Genomic DNA, 18,768 nt, shown 5'->3' with positions numbered 1-18,768 from the left:
GGGGCCAGTGCAGAGCCTTGCGTAGTGAGGAACTGCTAGCTGTGAAATTTGTGGACAGGAGGGATGTGTACATGCTGACTACCTATACTGTTTTGGGTCAGGTTGCTGAAGTGCGCAAACCCGGTACATAATGAAAAAAACATTGCAAGACGCTGCTTGGTTATTGGCTCTGGGTTTGTCGGGTTCTTGGTGAACCTACAAGTCCTATATATCCCCACACCCAGAAAGGTCCAGCGGATGTAAAGGTATATTGCTTTCAAACAGCCGTCACAATTAGAAGAAGTAACAGGAGAAAACATTGGCACAAATGGCTGTTTTTTTCAACTAATTTTCAATTTTTCCTATATTTGTTAGTTTCTAGAAAGAATCCTTGAAGGATCTACACAAATGACCCCTTGCTGAATTCAGAATTGTGTCTACTTTACTACAATGTATAGCTCTCCAGAATCCATTAGTGCTTTCATATCCATTTCTACCATTACCTGGAAGGTTGAAAGTACAACAAAATAGCAAAAATAGGCTATATCCCAGTAAAATGCCAAAACTGTGTAAAAAATTTTGGTTTTCTGACAAATGTCTGTCAGTCCCTAAAAGCTGGGAAAGTGGTGATTTCAGCCCCATAATCCCTTTGTCGATACCATTTGGAGGGAAAAAAAACAGACGCTTTCATTTGCAGCACTTTTTTTCAAATTATTATTATTTTTTTTTTAAATGTAGCTGTATTTTGGCTACTTTCTAGGTATCCAAACATAAGCCTCCTCTGTTGATAGTGAATTTCTATAATTCTTTCTGTAGAAGTTCAGACATTGAACACATCGCTGCCTTGGAGGGTTTTTTGGAAAACTGCTGGGAGACGAGGACCTATTCCTATCAAGTTAGAATTCTGGGTGACTTTAATATACACCCTTGTCAGCTAGACTCTACCATTTGGAGAGGTTTTTTGGATGCAATATCTTGGACACCCATTTTGAGAATAGGTCTTAGGTTGGAGGAGTTCCTTGCGGCGAATAATTTGCACTGCCTGGAACAGTCAGGGGGGGGAAATACTGTGCCTTCTTATTCTGGTAGGGGGTGCTCCTCTACTATTGATTTGTTCATGTTATCTGTCCCTTTGGTCTCTGCAGTTAATGGCTTGAGAATTTCCTGGAATTGTTTTAAAAAGCACAACCCCTAAATGGTGGAATTGGCCTGTAACTAATATACACTCTGTAAATAAGGTAAGAGTGTCTCAAACAATGTTATTAGCACAAGAGATCAAACCCATAGACTGACGCTGGATAAGGTGATACAGAAGGCTTTTTTAAGCAGTTTGTAAACGGTAAGTGTGGGTGACATAGCATTAAGCTTTTATAGTGTAACACAGGACTGACCAGTATTAGATGCTTTTAAAAATATAAGTACGCAGATTGTTGATAACTTGACATCCCTTGATAAGACTAATGGAAACAAAGAAAAACAAGCATTTACAATGCAATATGTCTCACAGCATTAACGTTTGAGTTATTGGCATTGTGTATGACAATGCCAATAGTTATAACTTTTGCAAATGTGACACCTATAGCATTTGTAATGCAATATGAGTTGTATTTACGTGACTTAGATGTATGTTTTGTTACATAATGTGAAGCACCGGAAAAGCCATTAGGTCTTGCCTATTACTTAGAGTGCCTTTATGTTTCCATCCATGCTCTCTTATTCATCTGTACATTGTGCCCCATGCTTGACCACATATGCCAGGAACATGAACTCCATGTGATGCAGAAGCAGCAGAGTAGAAGCAATGACCCCAAGAATGAAACCACTACTTCCCATAAAGGAGAGCAGATCCACCTAAAGTCTTCAGTGTTTAGAATACACAGGCTCTTTGGTTTACCCATTTGAGTGAACATTAAACTCGTTAATGAGTCCTTTATTCTATTGCAAGACTGCGAAAAATCACAGAAAGAGCTGAGCAAGAGCAGAGACAGGAAGGGGTCTTACTTGGTTGGCTCGAACAGCACAAGCCGAGTCATTCAAAGATTCACAATGTAAATTGTGCAGCCAACAGCATCGAAAAACACAATAGAGGTTATTTTAAGTTACAAATAGGTTAGTTCATGAATGCTTATGTTTCTCTTCAGTACAATGGATTATATATCTCTGCACTGACATTTGTTAAAATACTTTTTTAAACAAACGTTTTATCACCTTCAACAAACTGACAGAACAGCAATGAGCGAACCAAGAGATGGTCATTTACAACGTATAGCTGGGCAATATCATTGGTCATGTGGAGCAACATTAGTGTCTATTAAACCATATGTGGGCATTTTGGGTAGCATTCATCCTGAACTAAATTTCTTCAAGGTGGTCCCATATTTGACAGTTAAGTAAAATGATTTGCACATTATCAGGCAGCATGATCAAATGAAGAAGCGGAGATCCTGAACCAAATGTTCCTGGTTACATATAGAATTAATTCAACCACTGGCTGAATATCCCCTTCTCTGCCCCTTTACTCCCAACGGATAATGTTTTGTGTTAAATTATTATTCGATTCAAAAGATGTATAAAAATGTCAAAACTACTTTCTTCCTCAATGTAAGAGAAGGAAGGAGGCTATTTTTAAACTTTCTCGGATGCTTGTTTCCGTTCTGGGAAGGACATGGCTTTTGTAGTTCGGACTGAACTGTTCCCATGGGGCACAAGGTCAGCGCTGATTTGCATATCGCCATTGTCTAACCCAGGGTGGTGTGGAGTGGAAAAACGATGGATTTGGGCCCAGATCTTTGGACTGGGGTGAATGTGTGACATTGATCCACATTCTGTCCATCATTGTTGTGTTTGCAATTACCGCTCTAAGTGTACTGGGGATGCTCAGACGTGAGTCCCAGGCACTCCACACCACTGGAATCAAGCTAGCCGGGCTGATGAGGTGTTACCTCGAAACCGGGCCGGTCCTCGGATGCTTGTTTCCGTTCTGGGAAGGACATGGCTTTTGTAGTTCGGACTGGACTGTTCCCATGGGGCACAGGGTCAGCGCTGATTTGCATATCGCCATTGTCTAACCCAGGGTGGTGTGGAGTGGAAAAACAATGGATTTGGGCCCAGATCTTTGGACTGGGGTGAATGTGTGACATTGATCCACATTCTGTACATCATTGTTGTGTTTGCAATTACCGCTCTAAGTGTACTGGGGATGCTCAGACGTGAGTCCCAGGCACTCCACACCACTGGAATCAAGCTAGCCGGGCTGATGAGAGGTGTTACCTCGAAACCGGGCCGGTCCTCGGATGCTTGTTTCCGTTCTGGGAAGGACATGGCTTTTGTAGTTCGGACTGGACTGTTCCCATGGGGCACAGGGTCAGCGCTGATTTGCATATCGCCATTGTCTAACCCAGGGTGGTGTGGAGTGGAAAAACGATGGATTTGGGCCCAGATCTTTGGACTGGAGTGAATGTGTGACATTGATCCACATTCTGTCCATCATTGTTGTGTTTGCAATTACCGCTCTAAGTGTACTGGGGATGCTCAGACGTGAGTCCCAGGCACTCCACACCACTGGAATCAAGCTAGCCGGGCTGATGAGAGGTGTTACCTCGAAACCGGGCCGGTCCTCGGATGCTTGTTTCCGTTCTGGGAAGGACATGGCTTTTGTAGTTCGGACTGGACTGTTCCCATGGGGCACAGGGTCAGCGCTGATTTGCATATCGCCATTGTCTAACCCAGGGTGGTGTGGAGTGGAAAAACGATGGATTTGGGCCCAGATCTTTGGACTGGGGTGAATGTGTGACATTGATCCACATTCTGTCCATCATTGTTGTGTTTGCAATTACCGCTCTAAGTGTACTGGGGATGCTCAGGCGTGAGTCCCAGGCACTCCACCCCACTGGAATCAAGCTAGCCGGGCTGATGAGAGGTGTTACCTCGAAACCGGGCCGGTCCTCGGATGCTTGTTTCCGTTCTGGGAAGGACATGGCTTTTGTAGTTCGGACTGGACTGTTCCCATGGGGCACAGGGTCAGCGCTGATTTGCATATCGCCATTGTCTAACCCAGGGTGGTGTGGAGTGGAAAAACGATGGATTTGGGCCCAGATCTTTGGACTGGGGTGAATGTGTGACATTGATCCACATTCTGTCCATCATTGTTGTGTTTGCAATTACCGCTCTAAGTGTACTGGGGATGCTCAGACGTGAGTCCCAGGCACTCCACACCACTGGAATCAAGCTAGCCGGGCTGATGAGAGGTGTTACCTCGAAACCGGGCCGGTCCTCGGATGCTTGTTTCCGTTCTGGGAAGGACATGGCTTTTGTAGTTCAGACTGGACTGTTCCCATGGGGCACAGGGTCAGCGCTGATTTGCATATCGCCATGGTCTAACCCAGGGTGGTGTGGAGTGGAAAAACGATGGATTTGGGCCCAGATCTTTGGACTGGGGTGAATGTGTGACATTGATCCACATTCTGTCCATCATTGTTGTGTTTGCAATTACCGCTCTAAGTGTACTGGGGATGCTCAGACGTGAGTCCCAGGCACTCCACACCACTGGAATCAAGCTAGCCGGGCTGATGAGAGGTGTTACCTCGAAACCGGGCCGGTCCTCGGATGCTTGTTTCCGTTCTGGGAAGGACATGGCTTTTGTAGTTCGGACTGGACTGTTCCCATGGGGCACAGGGTCAGCGCTGATTTGCATATCGCCATTGTCTAACCCAGGGTGGTGTGGAGTGGAAAAACGATGGATTTGGGCCCAGATCTTTGGACTGGGGTGAATGTGTGACATTGATCCACATTCTGTCCATCATTGTTGTGTTTGCATTTTTAAACTAATGGCATGCCTTTCCTTTCACTGCATGAAAAGTGCAGAGGGCCACCACCTCAATGACAGCATTTGCACTGATTATTAAATCAACAGGACCGACTCAGTCCCCACGGGTTTTCAACGGGACGCTTGTGAACTGCAGCTCACACACAGCAAAAACGCACCTTTTTAGATTTTGAACCATCAACTGTCAAGTGGCTTCAATTTTCTTTTTATCTTTTAATATTGCAATAGGGAGGTGCAGAAATAGCTCTATTTTGGCTCGCAAGTGCCTATGGGACTAGGGCCAAGCGAGAGCCAGTCATTCAGCCTGAATTTTGCTTGGCTTGCAGATTGTTACAGACACATTCCCACGCCTGCCTATCTTAAGATACAAGTAGTCCTGTAAAATAGTGACAAATAATCCATTAAGTTTTCTAAGATATTCAGGGACTGCTTGTTTAGGCAAACTTTTTTGTGATTTCCCAACAGTCATACATGTGCTTATGACAGCCTCAGCTGGAGGGGGCATAGGAGGCTTGAAGCCGACAGGCTCCCACGATGGTGTCCAAGAAATAAACCTGTGCGATCTACATTCAGTGATATTCGACCTGATCTACTCTACAGCCGCAACACTTTCTGCACAATTAGGAGGTGTGTGTGTGTGTGTGGGGGGGGGGGGGGGGGGTTACTGCATATGCACCACCACCTACAGCATAATTTGCAGATTCAAACAAAAAATAACATTGAGTACAATTTCAAACAGATCAAAAGTGACTAAAAACACAGCAACGCATCGTTAGTTGCTGCATTCAGGCGTTAACATGGGAACAATGAAGTGAATCTTTTCCCTTGACAGTGTAAACTTCTGGGACAAACATCGCGAAATAATGGTGCCACCTTATGCCAACATAATTTGCCATTTCTTGCCGCAGAATTTGGTCGTCCATTTCTGCGTAATTCCACTGGCTATGAAACTACTTTATGAATGTACAAAGTAAAGAGTATTTGGCTAATTTAAAAGTTCGATAGCAGTAAACGACACTTCAAGAACCGTCATTATTACTTTGGCTTATTTTAAAAGACCCAGCTGTCTTCTATCCCGCCACCTGGGCCATGTTATCAACTGACCCGGAAGTGCTACAGGTGCCCCATTTTTAGCACTTCCAGGCCTCCTCCATAACATACCATGGAGAGTCAATGGCCTTGCGATGCAAAGTGAGTGTGTGCATTTGCAGAGATGTGTGCCCACATCAAATAAGGAAATGCCTTTACGCCTTGTAGGTGCGTTGGCATTGCTCTCTCAGAAGGGCGCACTAGCTGTGTGCCAGGCAGGAGTTTCTTCTGCACCTTTAGAAGGTGCCCCGGTGAGCCTGCGGTGCTCCTTGTGGGTGGGTGGGAGTCCCCGGGTCTCTCCAAAGGGAGGACTGCAGCGGGCGCAGTGCTCGGAAACACACGGGCAATCCTCTGCAGGGGAACACCGCACCCTGGCTGGGGGTGGGGAACAGGGGCCAATTGCGGAATGCCCCATCAGGGAGGATGTAGTGTTTGACTGCATCCACCCTTTTGTGTGGCCTCTGACCCTCCTCAAAGGAAGAAACGCAGAGCAGAAAGCAAACCGTCTTTGTGTGTTGTGCACTCTGCAGCACATGTCTAACTCAGAGGTAGGCCATGCACAGCGAGGAACGGCGTCCCTGGAATTCACTGGTGCATCTACAGAGGGTGCGCACAGGAATACGACCTCCGGTATATGCAACCGGGCAAATTAAGTTTCAAGGGCCCCAAAACAGAGACTTTTTTTAACTAGCCATACTGGTGTTCGCACGGTAATCTGTAATAAAATATACAAATGCGGAAAATGAAACAAGGCGTTAGAAGGCTCCAAAAAGGAAATACTTTATATTTGTTTCGTCTTTAAGGAGCAGGTATTTTTAGTAGCTGCTAATTTATGCAGTAGCTGTATTGTGTTATTTGTAAACTATAATGCTGTAACTATATTTACGATTACCTAGTTGTAGCGTTAACACAGACGAACACTAGCCATTCAACTTAGTAAGAGAAAACAGGGAGACACCATAGAGTTGACAGAGAGCCAGAAAACAGTAAAACGTCATCAGAATGGTATAGAGAGAAGCACCAAGAAAAACAGACAAACACCCGTAAAGATGGTACAGGAAGACTAGAGAATGCAGAGAAAGAGACACACTCAAGAATACAGTGAAGACAGCACGGGGATGGTAGGGGGAGACGCCAAGGAAAACATAGATACACCATAGGAACAGAACACAAAGAGGACACCAGGAAACCAGAGAAACACCTTAAGAAATTGTAAACAGAGACTCATAAGACCAAGGAAGTAGCGGAAAAAAAACGAAACTTACCAGCCGCGCGGCTATCTACAGACAAGGAAGTAGCGAAAACGAAACTTACCAGCCGCGCGGCTATCTACAGACAAGGAAGTAGCGAAAACGAAACTTACCAGCCGCGCGGCTGTCTACAGACAAGCTCACACACGCGATCCAATTCGAAGGCGCGCTTCGGAATCCGATGCTGCCATAGACAATGCTGCACGCGTGGCCAGCTCTTGTCTCCCCTCGTTGTCGGCTGAGCCGACAGCTACAGTTCTCTGGCGAGAACGCGCTTTGCGCGCTTCTAGCCGAGACCTAAAAAGATGGTTTGATGGTAATTGTTCTAAGACACACAGGTATTTAATGGTGGCTATTAAGCAGAAACGTAGGGATGAGGACAAGATTATGGCATTTAGAAAAGAATATAAATCTGCGATTCAGCGGAGCAAAAAACTTATCACAGGGCAGGCATGGGAGATCCTCTTTCAGGCCAGTGTGTTAACTAACAGCTCTAAATTTTGGGAAATTGTTAACAATCCCTTTTTTCAGGCCTAGCAAACCCAATAGTACTATTGCCTCTGAGAGATGGGTACAACATTTTGAAGGGATCTGCAGTTGAAAGGACCTGGGGGAGCCGGACTCCACGTGGGAACCAGGGATTGAAATCTCACCATCGGTGTTGAATGTTTAAGAGGTGCACAAAGCCATCGAAGCCACAGCCAGGGTGAAAGTCCCTGGCCCGGGTTCCCCCTGATCTTTATAAGACTGACACTTTGACCTGAGCTAGGATTTTGACACAGGTTTTTACCGCGGCCTGTATGTGTGGTTTCCCCTCTTCCTGGTATAGGGCTATTATTACACCCATTTTCAAAAAAGGGGCGAGCGACTATCCAGCCTGTTATCGCCCCATTTCGCTTATAGATTTTGTGGCACAAATCATGGGGAAGGTTGTCAGGAAGCATCTTACATCTTGGCTTGATAATTTTAATATTATCTCAGTGCTTAAATATGGCTTTGCGTTTTAATTTATTATTTATGCAGACATTTGTTTGTTTAATTTATTTTAAGCTGCATAATTTTGCTTGCGTATTTCAGGCAATTTTGGGTGCATATTTTAGACACGTTTTTAGGTTTCGCCCTGCGTAGCAGTTGCTCCGCCCAGGGCGAAATCTTATGATCCTACATATGGGCTTTGGTCCCGCCTCTGTCTCCCATTGGCTAGCTCCATAAATGGAGGCTAGCCATTGGGAGACAGAGGCTGTCAATCACGCTTTCCCCGTGAAAACGCGATTCAGGGGCGTTTCTGGGTCTTTTTTTAAGTCCCGCCCTCTCCTCTTCCCATTGGCTGGAATTTTACCTTCCAGCCAATGGGGAGGGGAGACGGCGAAAAACACGCCCACAAGGAGTTATTGTGCCGTTGTTGTGCCTTCTTTATCCCCCGCCCTCCCTCCCGTTGTCCGTGCCTTTGCCGTTGTGGGGCAGAATCGAGTGCGTTTTGGAATTGTTACTGACCCAGCCATTAGGATATGGCTGCTATATTCGTTATTTATTTATTTCTATTCTTGTTCGTTATATTTTTATTGTGGCATTATTTCGGTCGTGATTACATGGCCGCGGTTATCTTCACTTTTTTCTGATTGGGTGGATGTTCATTCTTTATAATTTTGGCTTGCTTTTCGTTTTTGATATTATGACATGGCCACCGCACATTTTGACTTGGGTGTACACTACAACATGGCTGCCATATGTAGGGAAATTAGCCCGTTTCAATATGACCGTCACTTTCGAGTCCGTTTTTAGTTGCAGTAGTACACTCTCGTCCTGTTAGATGGTAGGCATTCGCTTACGTCTTCCTTATGTGTCTAATTAGCACTTTTCAAATGCGGGAATCCCATCGGCTTTAAAAATGCGTGGCTTCAGGATCCCTCCGTTCGCTCTTACCCAGTTACCATGCCGGGAGTCGCCGCTTAGGTTCCAGGTAAGAAGGGGGCTTGATTTTCCTCTTTAAAAAGATTTGTGATAGGTACCCTTACGAGAGTATCGCCTATTTAATGTCTATCGGGGGAAGGCTGACATGGCTTTTGCCCCGATAAAAGCCTCATGACCCACTCGTTGTTGGTCGGTACGACATCTCATTTACGTGCTTTTAAGTTCCTCTAGACCAGTGATCGATCATTGTCAATGTATAATTTTACATGGCACACAATTATCTTGGATTTGGCTTTGAATCACGCTTGAGATTGTATCGGCACTCACGTAGTTCATCTCCTATCACTGAATCCGTGTATTTTTTTCGCTTATTTCTTGGCAGCTTATATTGCTTCCCAGGAGCTGAATAAAGTGCTTCTTTTTTCCATTTACTCACTGGATCTTGGATTCATGTGCTTGCAAGGTGAGGTTAACAGTCCCATTACCTATATGGGCGAGTATGTTGTTTGTATCTCATGGGGTGCTCCTCTGTTTTATGGCCATCCCCCGCCTGTGGTTCTTTAATACGATTTTTTCTTAAATAATTCCTGCTATTTCCCCCATATCCTTTTACGAGTGGGAGAACGGCATATACTCCCGGTCATCTATATATTGGGTTTCCTGCTCTGATCGACATTTTGATTGTCACATATCCTAAGGCCGCCTCTCGCTGTTTTCATTGATGTGTACATTATGGTTTTTTGTGTTGCAGTTTACACTTATTGTCCTCGCAAACGGTGTTTTCCCTGAAACCACTGGGAACAAGTGTCACCTGCTTTTGTGACATTATAACAGGAGGTGAGTTTGTCCTTGCCTGTTTTATTTACAATCCTAGGCCAACACATAATAATGTTATTTATTATTGGTTTTGTGTTTATTCCTTTTTGCCACAGTACCATTTTCATCTTTTGCACTGATCACTTCTCAAGCTTCTATGCCAATTGGACACATACCTGTTAGAGGTGAGTGACTACATGTCCCATTTGCATCAGCATGTCTTGTGAATTAAACAACCGGTACGAGTTTATTACTAGCGTCACTCTCCATCTACCTCCCCATTTTCTCCTCACTCTCTATCCTGCACTCCTTAGCTTTTCTTTTCACACTCTCTCGCTCCTGCCCTCCTTCTTGCTCTCCTTCTTTCCTGTCCTCCCTATCCCTTCTGCCTTCTCTCACTCTATTCCCTCTGCCCTCCTTCTTGCTCTCTCTCTCTTCTGCCATCCCTCTCTTTTCTGCCTTCTTACTCCCTCCTGCCCTCCCTTTCCACCTCTCTCTTCTGCTCTCTTTCCCCTTCTTGTCCTCCATCTCCCTCTTGTTCTCTCTCTTTCCTGTCCTCTCCTTCTCTAGCCCTCCTTCTCCTTCCCGCCCTCCTTCTCCTACCTGCCGCCCTCTCCTTTCTGCCCTCTCTCACACACTCCTACCTTCCCTCCTGTCCTCCCACTCCTTCTTGCCCTCCCTCTCCCTTCTGCCTCTTTTCCTTCTTGCCTTCCCTCTCTCTCCTGCCCTCTCTTCCTTTTGACCTCTCTTCCTTCTTCCTTCTTACTCCTGCCCTCCTACATGCCCTCCCTTTCCCTTCTGTCCTCTCTCTTGCTCTCCCACTATTTTCTGACCTCCCACTCCTCCTTGCATTTTCGCCCTCCTACCCTACCTCTGTATCCTCCCCACTCTTCTTTGCATATGCCTTCTCAACATGCACTATCACTGCACACAGCCTCTCAACACACGGCCTCTCTGCACATGCCTCTCTCCATATAATCTCTCTGCACAGGGCCATGTGTAGAGAGGGCACGTGAAGATAAGGCATGTGTAAAGAGGGCGTGTGCAGAGGGTGTTTTCCAGAGAGGCACTCCATATTTCTGTGTAAAGTAAAACACATCAACGTTTTACACATAATTCAAAGAAGTTAGAAAAGACCATTTGTCAAAAGCAATACCAAAAGCTCAAACTTTAACAAAGGCGAAACCATTGCACTGTAAATGCTTGTTTAATGTTTATTTGATGTGAGGGGCTGACATTTAGCTCGGGGTGAATGGAGGAGTGTGGCTACCAGTGTATGCGTGGTGTTTAAAGGGGGATTGTTTTTCGTTTTTACTTATGACTAAACAACTTTGTAAGCTGTCCCTTTAAAGTTTGAATTTCCACTGGATTAGGTCATGGGGGTTAAACACACCTGTGTCTTGGAGTGCACGTGTTTATAAAAGTATGTTTGGAAAGGCTTGAGTCAAACTGAATGCTGGCAGTGATGAATGAAGTTGCACGTTAAGATGAGGCTGCCGGTTTCGGCTTGGAAGGTGATTTAGTAGTTTAGAAGTTATTTAAGCACTAGAGGGGTTGGTACTAGTTCAAGTGGAAGTTTTTATAGATGGGTTGACTGTGGGATGGCGCTAGTGGGAGTACAGGCAAGGTTTTGGGAATATGATTTAGCTCTTATTTAGTTTTCATATCATGTGTTGGATTAATTGTAATCTTGAGTTTGGGTAAGTGATGACGGGTTGGAGGAATAGAATTAGCACTTGGAATTCAGGTTTATGACTGTTAGCAAGGGTGAATAGAGGGCAAAATGATAGGTAGTTTTATTCACCTTTTTATTTCATTTTCAATTTTTAACGTGGGCAGCATTTTGTGCACAGATGGTTGAGATGTCTGTTTTTATTATCCATTTCACTGACCCCTGACGAAGGGCCCATTTGGCCTGAAATGCATTGGGTGATAAGAAATAAAATACCTTTGATCCTATTTTTCGAGTATGATTTATTCCAACGTGTCGCTGTTGAAGGCCCGGAGGGCATGCAGGAGACATTTGAAAAAGTACAGTAAATGAATCATGCTGCAATTACGCTGTTTTCGCCGTGATGTTGGAAGTATGGATAAACTTTGGATGAAGGTTTTGATTACTGTTTGGTTCACTGTGAATACGAGGATTATTGAGAAATGAAATAGGAAAAAAGTTGTTTACGATATGGAAATATTCCTGTTCTCGCAGTGCGACAGTCAGGAGCGCAATTACGTTCCTTCTTGGTTATTCTTAAATATGGCTTCAGGCAGAGAAGAGGGACACTGGATCCGTTTTTTAATCTATACTTGATCGTGGGTAAACATACCATAGCCAAGAGGGGTTGCCTGCACGTGGCACTTATGGATTTAACCTCGACAATCAACTGTGTCAATAGATTTAAGCTCTGGCCTATCCTCTTGGATCTGGGCATGGATGCAGATTTACTGGCTTTTTTACATACCTCCTGTTAGACCTGGCACCTTGGCGTGAGTTTCCCTTCCACTTTTTGCTGATGTGCCTCAGATGTTTTTGCTGGTGTCCGCTGCTCAGGGCACTGCGCCACGGCCAACCCGTGCCGCAGTGCAAGTGCTCCCTATGAAAAGTGTAACTGTGATTGATATTCCTGATTGGTTCATTGGATTTACTGTCAGTCCCCAGTAAAGTGCACCAGGAGTGCCAGGGCTTGTGTATGCCAATACTGCTAGTGGGCCTGCAGCGCTGGTTGCGCCACCCACAGAAGCAGCCTTAAAATGTGTCTAGGGTCTGCCATTGCAGAACCTGCGTGCAGTCTGGTACTGTCATGCTGGCTGGGCAAGTGCACACACTTGCCAGCCCCTAAACCTTCCCTTAACTTCATATTAGTCACCCCTATGGTCGGCCCAAGGGCAGGGTGCATTGTAAGTGTAAGGTATGACATGCTCTGCGAGTGTGGCATGTCCTAGTAGTGAATTACTGCCAAATTCGTTTTTCACTATTGTAAGGCTGCCTGTTCCCTTTAGGCCAGATGGGCTGCTGGAATTATTACACTCTACAATCCCAGCAGGCTCAGGGAACATGGTAGAAAATAAAGTTTAGTATGCCTGAACTCAGAATAATAAAATACTTATTTTAGTAAAGTTTATTTTAATATCCTGTGTTTTCAAATGCTACTTTTAGAAACTTAGCATTTGCTTTCCTAACCATTTCAGCCCGCCTCTGCTAGTATGTGGATCTGACTGTCTGGGATGTGTGAGTGACAGGGCTGGGGGATGACAGGTGGTGAATGCAAGGATTACACCTTAGTGGGAGGTAGGAGTGCCCCTGGACTCTTAATCAGGCTGTGCTCTGCCACCACAATGCTGGCTCCGCCCCCTGGGGAGCGACTGATGACTCAGCCTGCACCTGGCCCAGGAAGGGCAAAGCACTGTCATCAAGGTACTCCTGGCTGCCCCTGTCCACACAATGCTGGCTCCACCTCCTGTGGAGCGTCTGATGTGCCTGCCCCTCACACTGAAAGCAGAAGCCAGAAGTACACCCAACAAGTACTCAGAGACTGAAAGCAGTTATGCAAAGGCCCCCCTGGCCTGAGAAGACAAAAGAAATGCTGTATAAAAGTAGGAGCCCTGCTCCTTGTAAATCAGAATCCTGTTTCCCCACAACGAACCTCTGCCCAACTAGAAGGAGAAGAAGACGCTGGAAGGACTGGCCTGCTGCTTGCCTTGCTGAGGAAGGAGAGGAGAAGACTTTGGAAAAGACTTTGCTGACTTGTGCTTTGAAACATTCTCCAAGGGCTTGATTGAGCTTGCCCCTGAACTGCACCCCAGGACCAGTGGGTTCTCCTGTGCTTTGGCTCGTCTGCTATCTGAGGCCGAGTATTTCCTCCCGCCGGAGGTGAAGTCTGCCCCCTCTCGCCCCCTCCTAGGGCCGTGGTACCCGGGAGCCAGCCTGCCATCTTGCCCTTGAGAGCCTCGCTCCACTCAGAGTCGCTCTCTGCCCCAGGGCTAAGGCCGGCAGCTCCTCTACCCCCGCCTGCTTCACGGAGCGCCTGAGCGCGACTTCAGCCCCTCCCGCCGGAATCCAGGAGACGAGAGCAGCCTTTAGCCTGGACGGCCGCCCGTGCATTCCATTGCCGCGCCGCATCTTGAAGGGACCCCCCCTCTGTACCATCCGTGCGGAGGACTCCTGTGCTGCGCCCCGCCTCACGGAGATCGTCCGCCTCTGATCAGATCCCTAAGCACTTTCCGGGACTTCCGCGCTCTCGAGGAGTGCACCGCGAGGACCGGAACCCCCTACAAGCCGTACTGACCACTATTGCGCACAGGGCCTGTCTCGGGCTCGGGGCCCGCAACGTTCTTCTTTCCCCGTTGCCCTGTGCGTCGCTAGTAGGTCCAGGTAAGTCCCCTCGTCTCGGCTGTGCGCTTCCCCTCTGGTCACCGCCTGAAGCCCGGCTCAGTCTTGAAGGGCCTCACAGCGCCTTTCCCCAGCTCACTCTCACCTCAGAGCCTCGGGGGAAGCAACGCGTCGCCTCTGTGACAGCCCCGTACGCTTCATTGGTAGGAGCGGCACGTCGCGTACCCCGGCTCACGCGAGAAGCGTGAGTAACAGAAGGGGTGCCGGGATTTCACCCGCCCAGAGCACGTCGAAGCGCTACGAAGCGCAGAGCCAAGTCCCTGAGGCCCCAGAGGGGTAGAAACTTACCTAATCTGTCGAGGAACTGTTTTTGAAGTAAAAAGAAGCTAAAAGAGACATTTTTGAACTGTAACAGAAGAGAAGCTTGCCTAATTACAACCCGTGGCCCAACAAAAACGTTATTGGTCTTGTGTTAAGTCTGATCTGATATATATATTTTTACATAAAGGAACGTATTTTTATATTCACAGCCTGGTGTCCATTTGTGGGGGGGATTGGTACATTTTACTGTGTGTGTTATTACAAATGCTTAACTGAATAACGCCTGAAGAATAGCCTTGGCTGCTCACACCACGCACCTAGAGGGTGAGCCAGGGTAATTCTAAGGGGTCATCCTTCGCCCTGACTTAGAGGAGAGGGTCCCTGCTTGTCACAAGTGAATACTTGCGCCAACCAGAGACACCCAATTCTAACACCTCCCATTCTAACCTTACAGCCTCTGTGAGGTATAATGAGGATGGCAGTTTGCCTGCTTCCTGCGGGGCCAACAGAGGGGTAAGGAAGGGGTCCATTTTGGCTCCCCTGCTGCTCACCCTTTATATTAGCAAGCTAGGAGATACACTGATAGCCACCAGTAAACTAAACTAAACCCTGCATCACTATACGCAGATGACGCAGTACTGTTCGCACGGACTGCTGTGCACCTTCAAAATCTTCTTAATACCTGCACTGATTTATCTACCAAAATTATGAAATCCCATACCATGACTATTGGTAGTCGGAAGGCCATTGGGTGTATGGTTTTCTGCAGGGGGGCATAACTTACCAATGTTTTAACCTTCCTCAATCAGAGTGTGTTTGATGATAGAAGACCACAGGTCTCTCAAAGAGTCTTCAAACAGAATTCCCTGGCGAGGGACATAAGTGCAACCATGGATTTCGTCAATAGACTAAGGGTCAAACCAATTCCAGTCCTACTAAATTTTTGTTAAAGAAAAATTTATCCCTATGGCAAGCTAAGGGTGTGCAAAAGGGGAAGCTGAATGTTTCTTGTGTATCAACATAGAGGAAGCCATCTATAAGTTCCTGAGAGACAAATGACAAAACATCATATTAGACGACAGGAGGAGCCTTGTAGACTATCTTTGGGAAACAAAGTGATGGACATGATCCCACACCACCCTGACAAGGGCACCAAAACGTCATCAGGAAGTGAGTTGTTTCATGGAAAGAAGAACAGGAACAATAAGGTCAGCCAACGATGACAGGCCAGGAGGTGGGTAGTCAACAGTGGAGAGCTGTGGTGAAGAGTGCTGGTGAGACAGACATCGAGGTGGTAAATTACTTTTTTTGTCAAATCAGTTTTTATTATTTCCAGGGATACAAACAGCAGGACAGATTATACAATACAGTTCCTACCTCAAGATTCACAGCAAAAAATTGAGTCAGTATCTCATATCTTGTGGAACAGGCTAGCTTCAACAGAATGAATATTGCCCACAACACGTAGTACAAAAGGCCTACAATTCTGCGAACCCCACTCTCCACCCCCCTCCCAAAACAAACTTAAGTCAACTATGGTACGTAGGGACTTTCACTATTCTACTAATGGGATTCAGAGAACCAGATTGGGACACAGCTGGCGCCTCCTAGGAGGCAAACACCTCATCCGCTTACCCCCACCCCCTAAATGCACCCATTCAGAGCTGAAAAAGTTGTAGGGCCCTCATCCTTGTCAGGCATGCACTATGTAGCAGACCCGTAGGAGATAATGAACCAGGCCACGCCAAATATATTCAAAGTCAGTGAGTAAATGTTGGCTTCCTTTTCAGCCAGGAACCTGCACCACAACTCAATGAATGGAAATATGGTGCAGTGAGAAAAGGCCAAACACAATCATAAATAATGTATTATTCTTCAAGAAGCACTAGGGTCCTTCATTGGTCCGCAAGGCCCAACACTACACTCACATAGCCAGAAGAGTGCATAAAAATCTGAACATTTCCTTTGCACATCACACGTTTAATCAACAGTACTCTGGCAGTGCTTAATTTGAGCCAGTACTTTCTGGTGCTCGGCACCAGCACTTACCAAAACCACGCTTATGGCAGTCCACCACATGGTGGCTCTGTTTGTCTACGGTTGAGATAAACACAACTTTTGTTTAATAATTCAACGCACATTCAAAATGACTAATATCTTCTGCCCAAGCTATTCTTATTCTCTGGGTGGCCTGGAATAGTCCGAGTTGTCACACTTGTAAGAGTATGAATGTTAGTAGCTGTGTTGGTACTGTCATTGGCAGCGCTGGTAGGGGCAAAGAGTGGTGCAAGTTACATGGGCCACCTGACAAGGAGGAACCTGGCACATATGTTTCTTTTTGACAGATTAAGCACTGTCCAGCACTGGATCGGGTACCAGGGTGCTAAGTGTTGTGCACAGATGTTTGTTCTGGTGCGGAAACACTTTCCTAAGCCTCTATAGCCCTGACTACGCTTGGGGGGAGGTGTTGGAGGAAGGTTTCCAAAGTCTATAGTTGGATGTAGCAGCCCTATGAAGGCAAGCCCTTTAAAAATACAGTGGCATGACGATAAGGCGGTTTTCGCCTTCGAGAAGAGAGGAAGGTCAAATATCGCAGGAGGCGTAACCCCCCTAAACAATACGTTCACCTACTGGGATGCCAACTTTATTTATTTTTTTTAAAGTGAAAAAACTTTCAAAATGGTAATTGTGCAATTACATGAATACGTAATTCGTATACAAAATCACGTAAAATATGCTTACATGAACCGGACCAACCCGCTAAATCGTGATTAAGACCTGCATGTTGTAGTGGAACTCGATACATCACGAACCAGGAACTATGCTTAACACCAACGCCACTTATGTTCCGAGCTGCACCTAGGCAGTGGATTGATACGCCATCTGTCCTTGTAGCGCCATTGTGGCATTCACGAGAGAGAGCGAGGCGAGCGCCGGTTCCTGCGACAGCAGGTGACGAGAAATGGGAAAAGGAGCAGCGGCTCGATGATGTCTAGCCGCCGGGTGGCACAAGGCCCGAGGGGCGATGGCAGGGAGCGAGCATTTGTCCTGAGGGACGCAGGTATTTCAGTGGAAGGAGGGAACGGTGGTGGAGGAGGGAGGTAATAATAAGCAGGGGGAGAAGCTTGCGAGAGAGCTCTGACTGCGGCTCTCCGCGAGGGGTGGTTTGGTTTAGCAGATAGGACCCGCGGTGGGTTAGTGGAAGGCCAGTAGCTGCGGGGACCTGGAGCGGTTGTGACCCAAGGTCTGTGCAGTCCCACTGTGGAAAAGTAGTAGCAGCGGGTGCTCGCGGCAGGCCAGCGCCATCACGTGCTCCGTGTTTACATACACAGGCTTCTGACAGAGCTGAGCCACTGAAGACCTCCCCTCCAGCCGAAGCTCCACCCTCGCAGCCGGTCAACCCTCCAACCCCCCCCCCCCCCCCCCAAAAAAACCTGAGAAAAAAATGACCCCCATCTCATAAACGAGAGACACCCTCTTTCAAAAGTATGCATATTAGAGCTCTTTACCCCAAGGTCATCGATACCGAGTAGGACCCCCCGGCACGTTGCAGCAACAAGATTACCCTGTCCACCCCAAAAACACTGACATCACCCCTCTTCCTGCGTACCACTGCACGCACCCCAACCCTACGCAGAGAGGGCCTCCTTAATACGTACACCTCGGTGGAACCCAGACCGGTCAAAACAGCTGTCACATCTACAGATGACAAAGAGCAGAGCCTGGCAGGGACCTCAGACTGGGGAAGAGCAGCCGAGGACCGCCTCCTCTTTTCGCTTCTTCAACCGGGATTACTCACCACAGTGACCGGCGACACCATCTCTGCTCCGCCAGCGGTGGGTCTGCTCCTCGCAGGGTTCAAGCCTCCCGTCCTCTTCACCGGCGAATACTGACTGTTTGTGTTCTTTTTTAGCACGACGTGACGTCACGGAGGGAGGGATGCACTGTTGTGACGTCAGAAAGGGGCGGGCTCGCTGCCGCGTAGTCCTGGACCAGGGCCTGTCAGCCTGAGTGTGAGAGGGATTCAATGCACCAAATGCATCCAATCAAACTTTTATTTGCAGCCAAAAAACAATAGCCCTTTGTCCTTAGCAGCGGTGACACGGTCTCTAAGGAAAGCCCAGGAAAATGGGTTCCCCCATGCTCCCCGGTTGAATTGTAAAAGACAGACTTCAAGAGAGTGCCGTGGGCGCTAGTGGCACTGCACCGCACCACTGTTAATAACAACGTCCACAATTGTCGCAGTTCAA

General features: G+C 46.9%; 1 protein-coding gene across 1 annotated transcript in view; it reads right to left on the bottom strand.

Annotated features, from left to right (window-relative positions):
* TMEM86A (transmembrane protein 86A) overlaps window positions 1-18,467 on the bottom strand; it is a 65,639-nt gene extending 47,172 nt beyond the window's left edge. The window contains exon 1 of the mRNA XM_078682924.1: window positions 18,318-18,467. Within this exon, the coding sequence (XP_078539050.1) occupies window positions 18,318-18,338 (21 nt within the window). The 5' untranslated portion in view covers window positions 18,339-18,467. The remainder of the gene's footprint in view (window positions 1-18,317) is intronic.
* Window positions 18,468-18,768: the final 301 nt, after the last annotated feature.

The sequence above is a fragment of the Lissotriton helveticus genome, chromosome 3_1 (assembly GCF_964261635.1).
Source record: "Lissotriton helveticus chromosome 3_1, aLisHel1.1, whole genome shotgun sequence".
NCBI lineage: Eukaryota > Metazoa > Chordata > Amphibia > Caudata > Salamandridae > Lissotriton > Lissotriton helveticus.
Note: the sequence above shows the minus strand (reverse complement) of the source record. Positions and strands in the feature narration are given on the sequence as shown.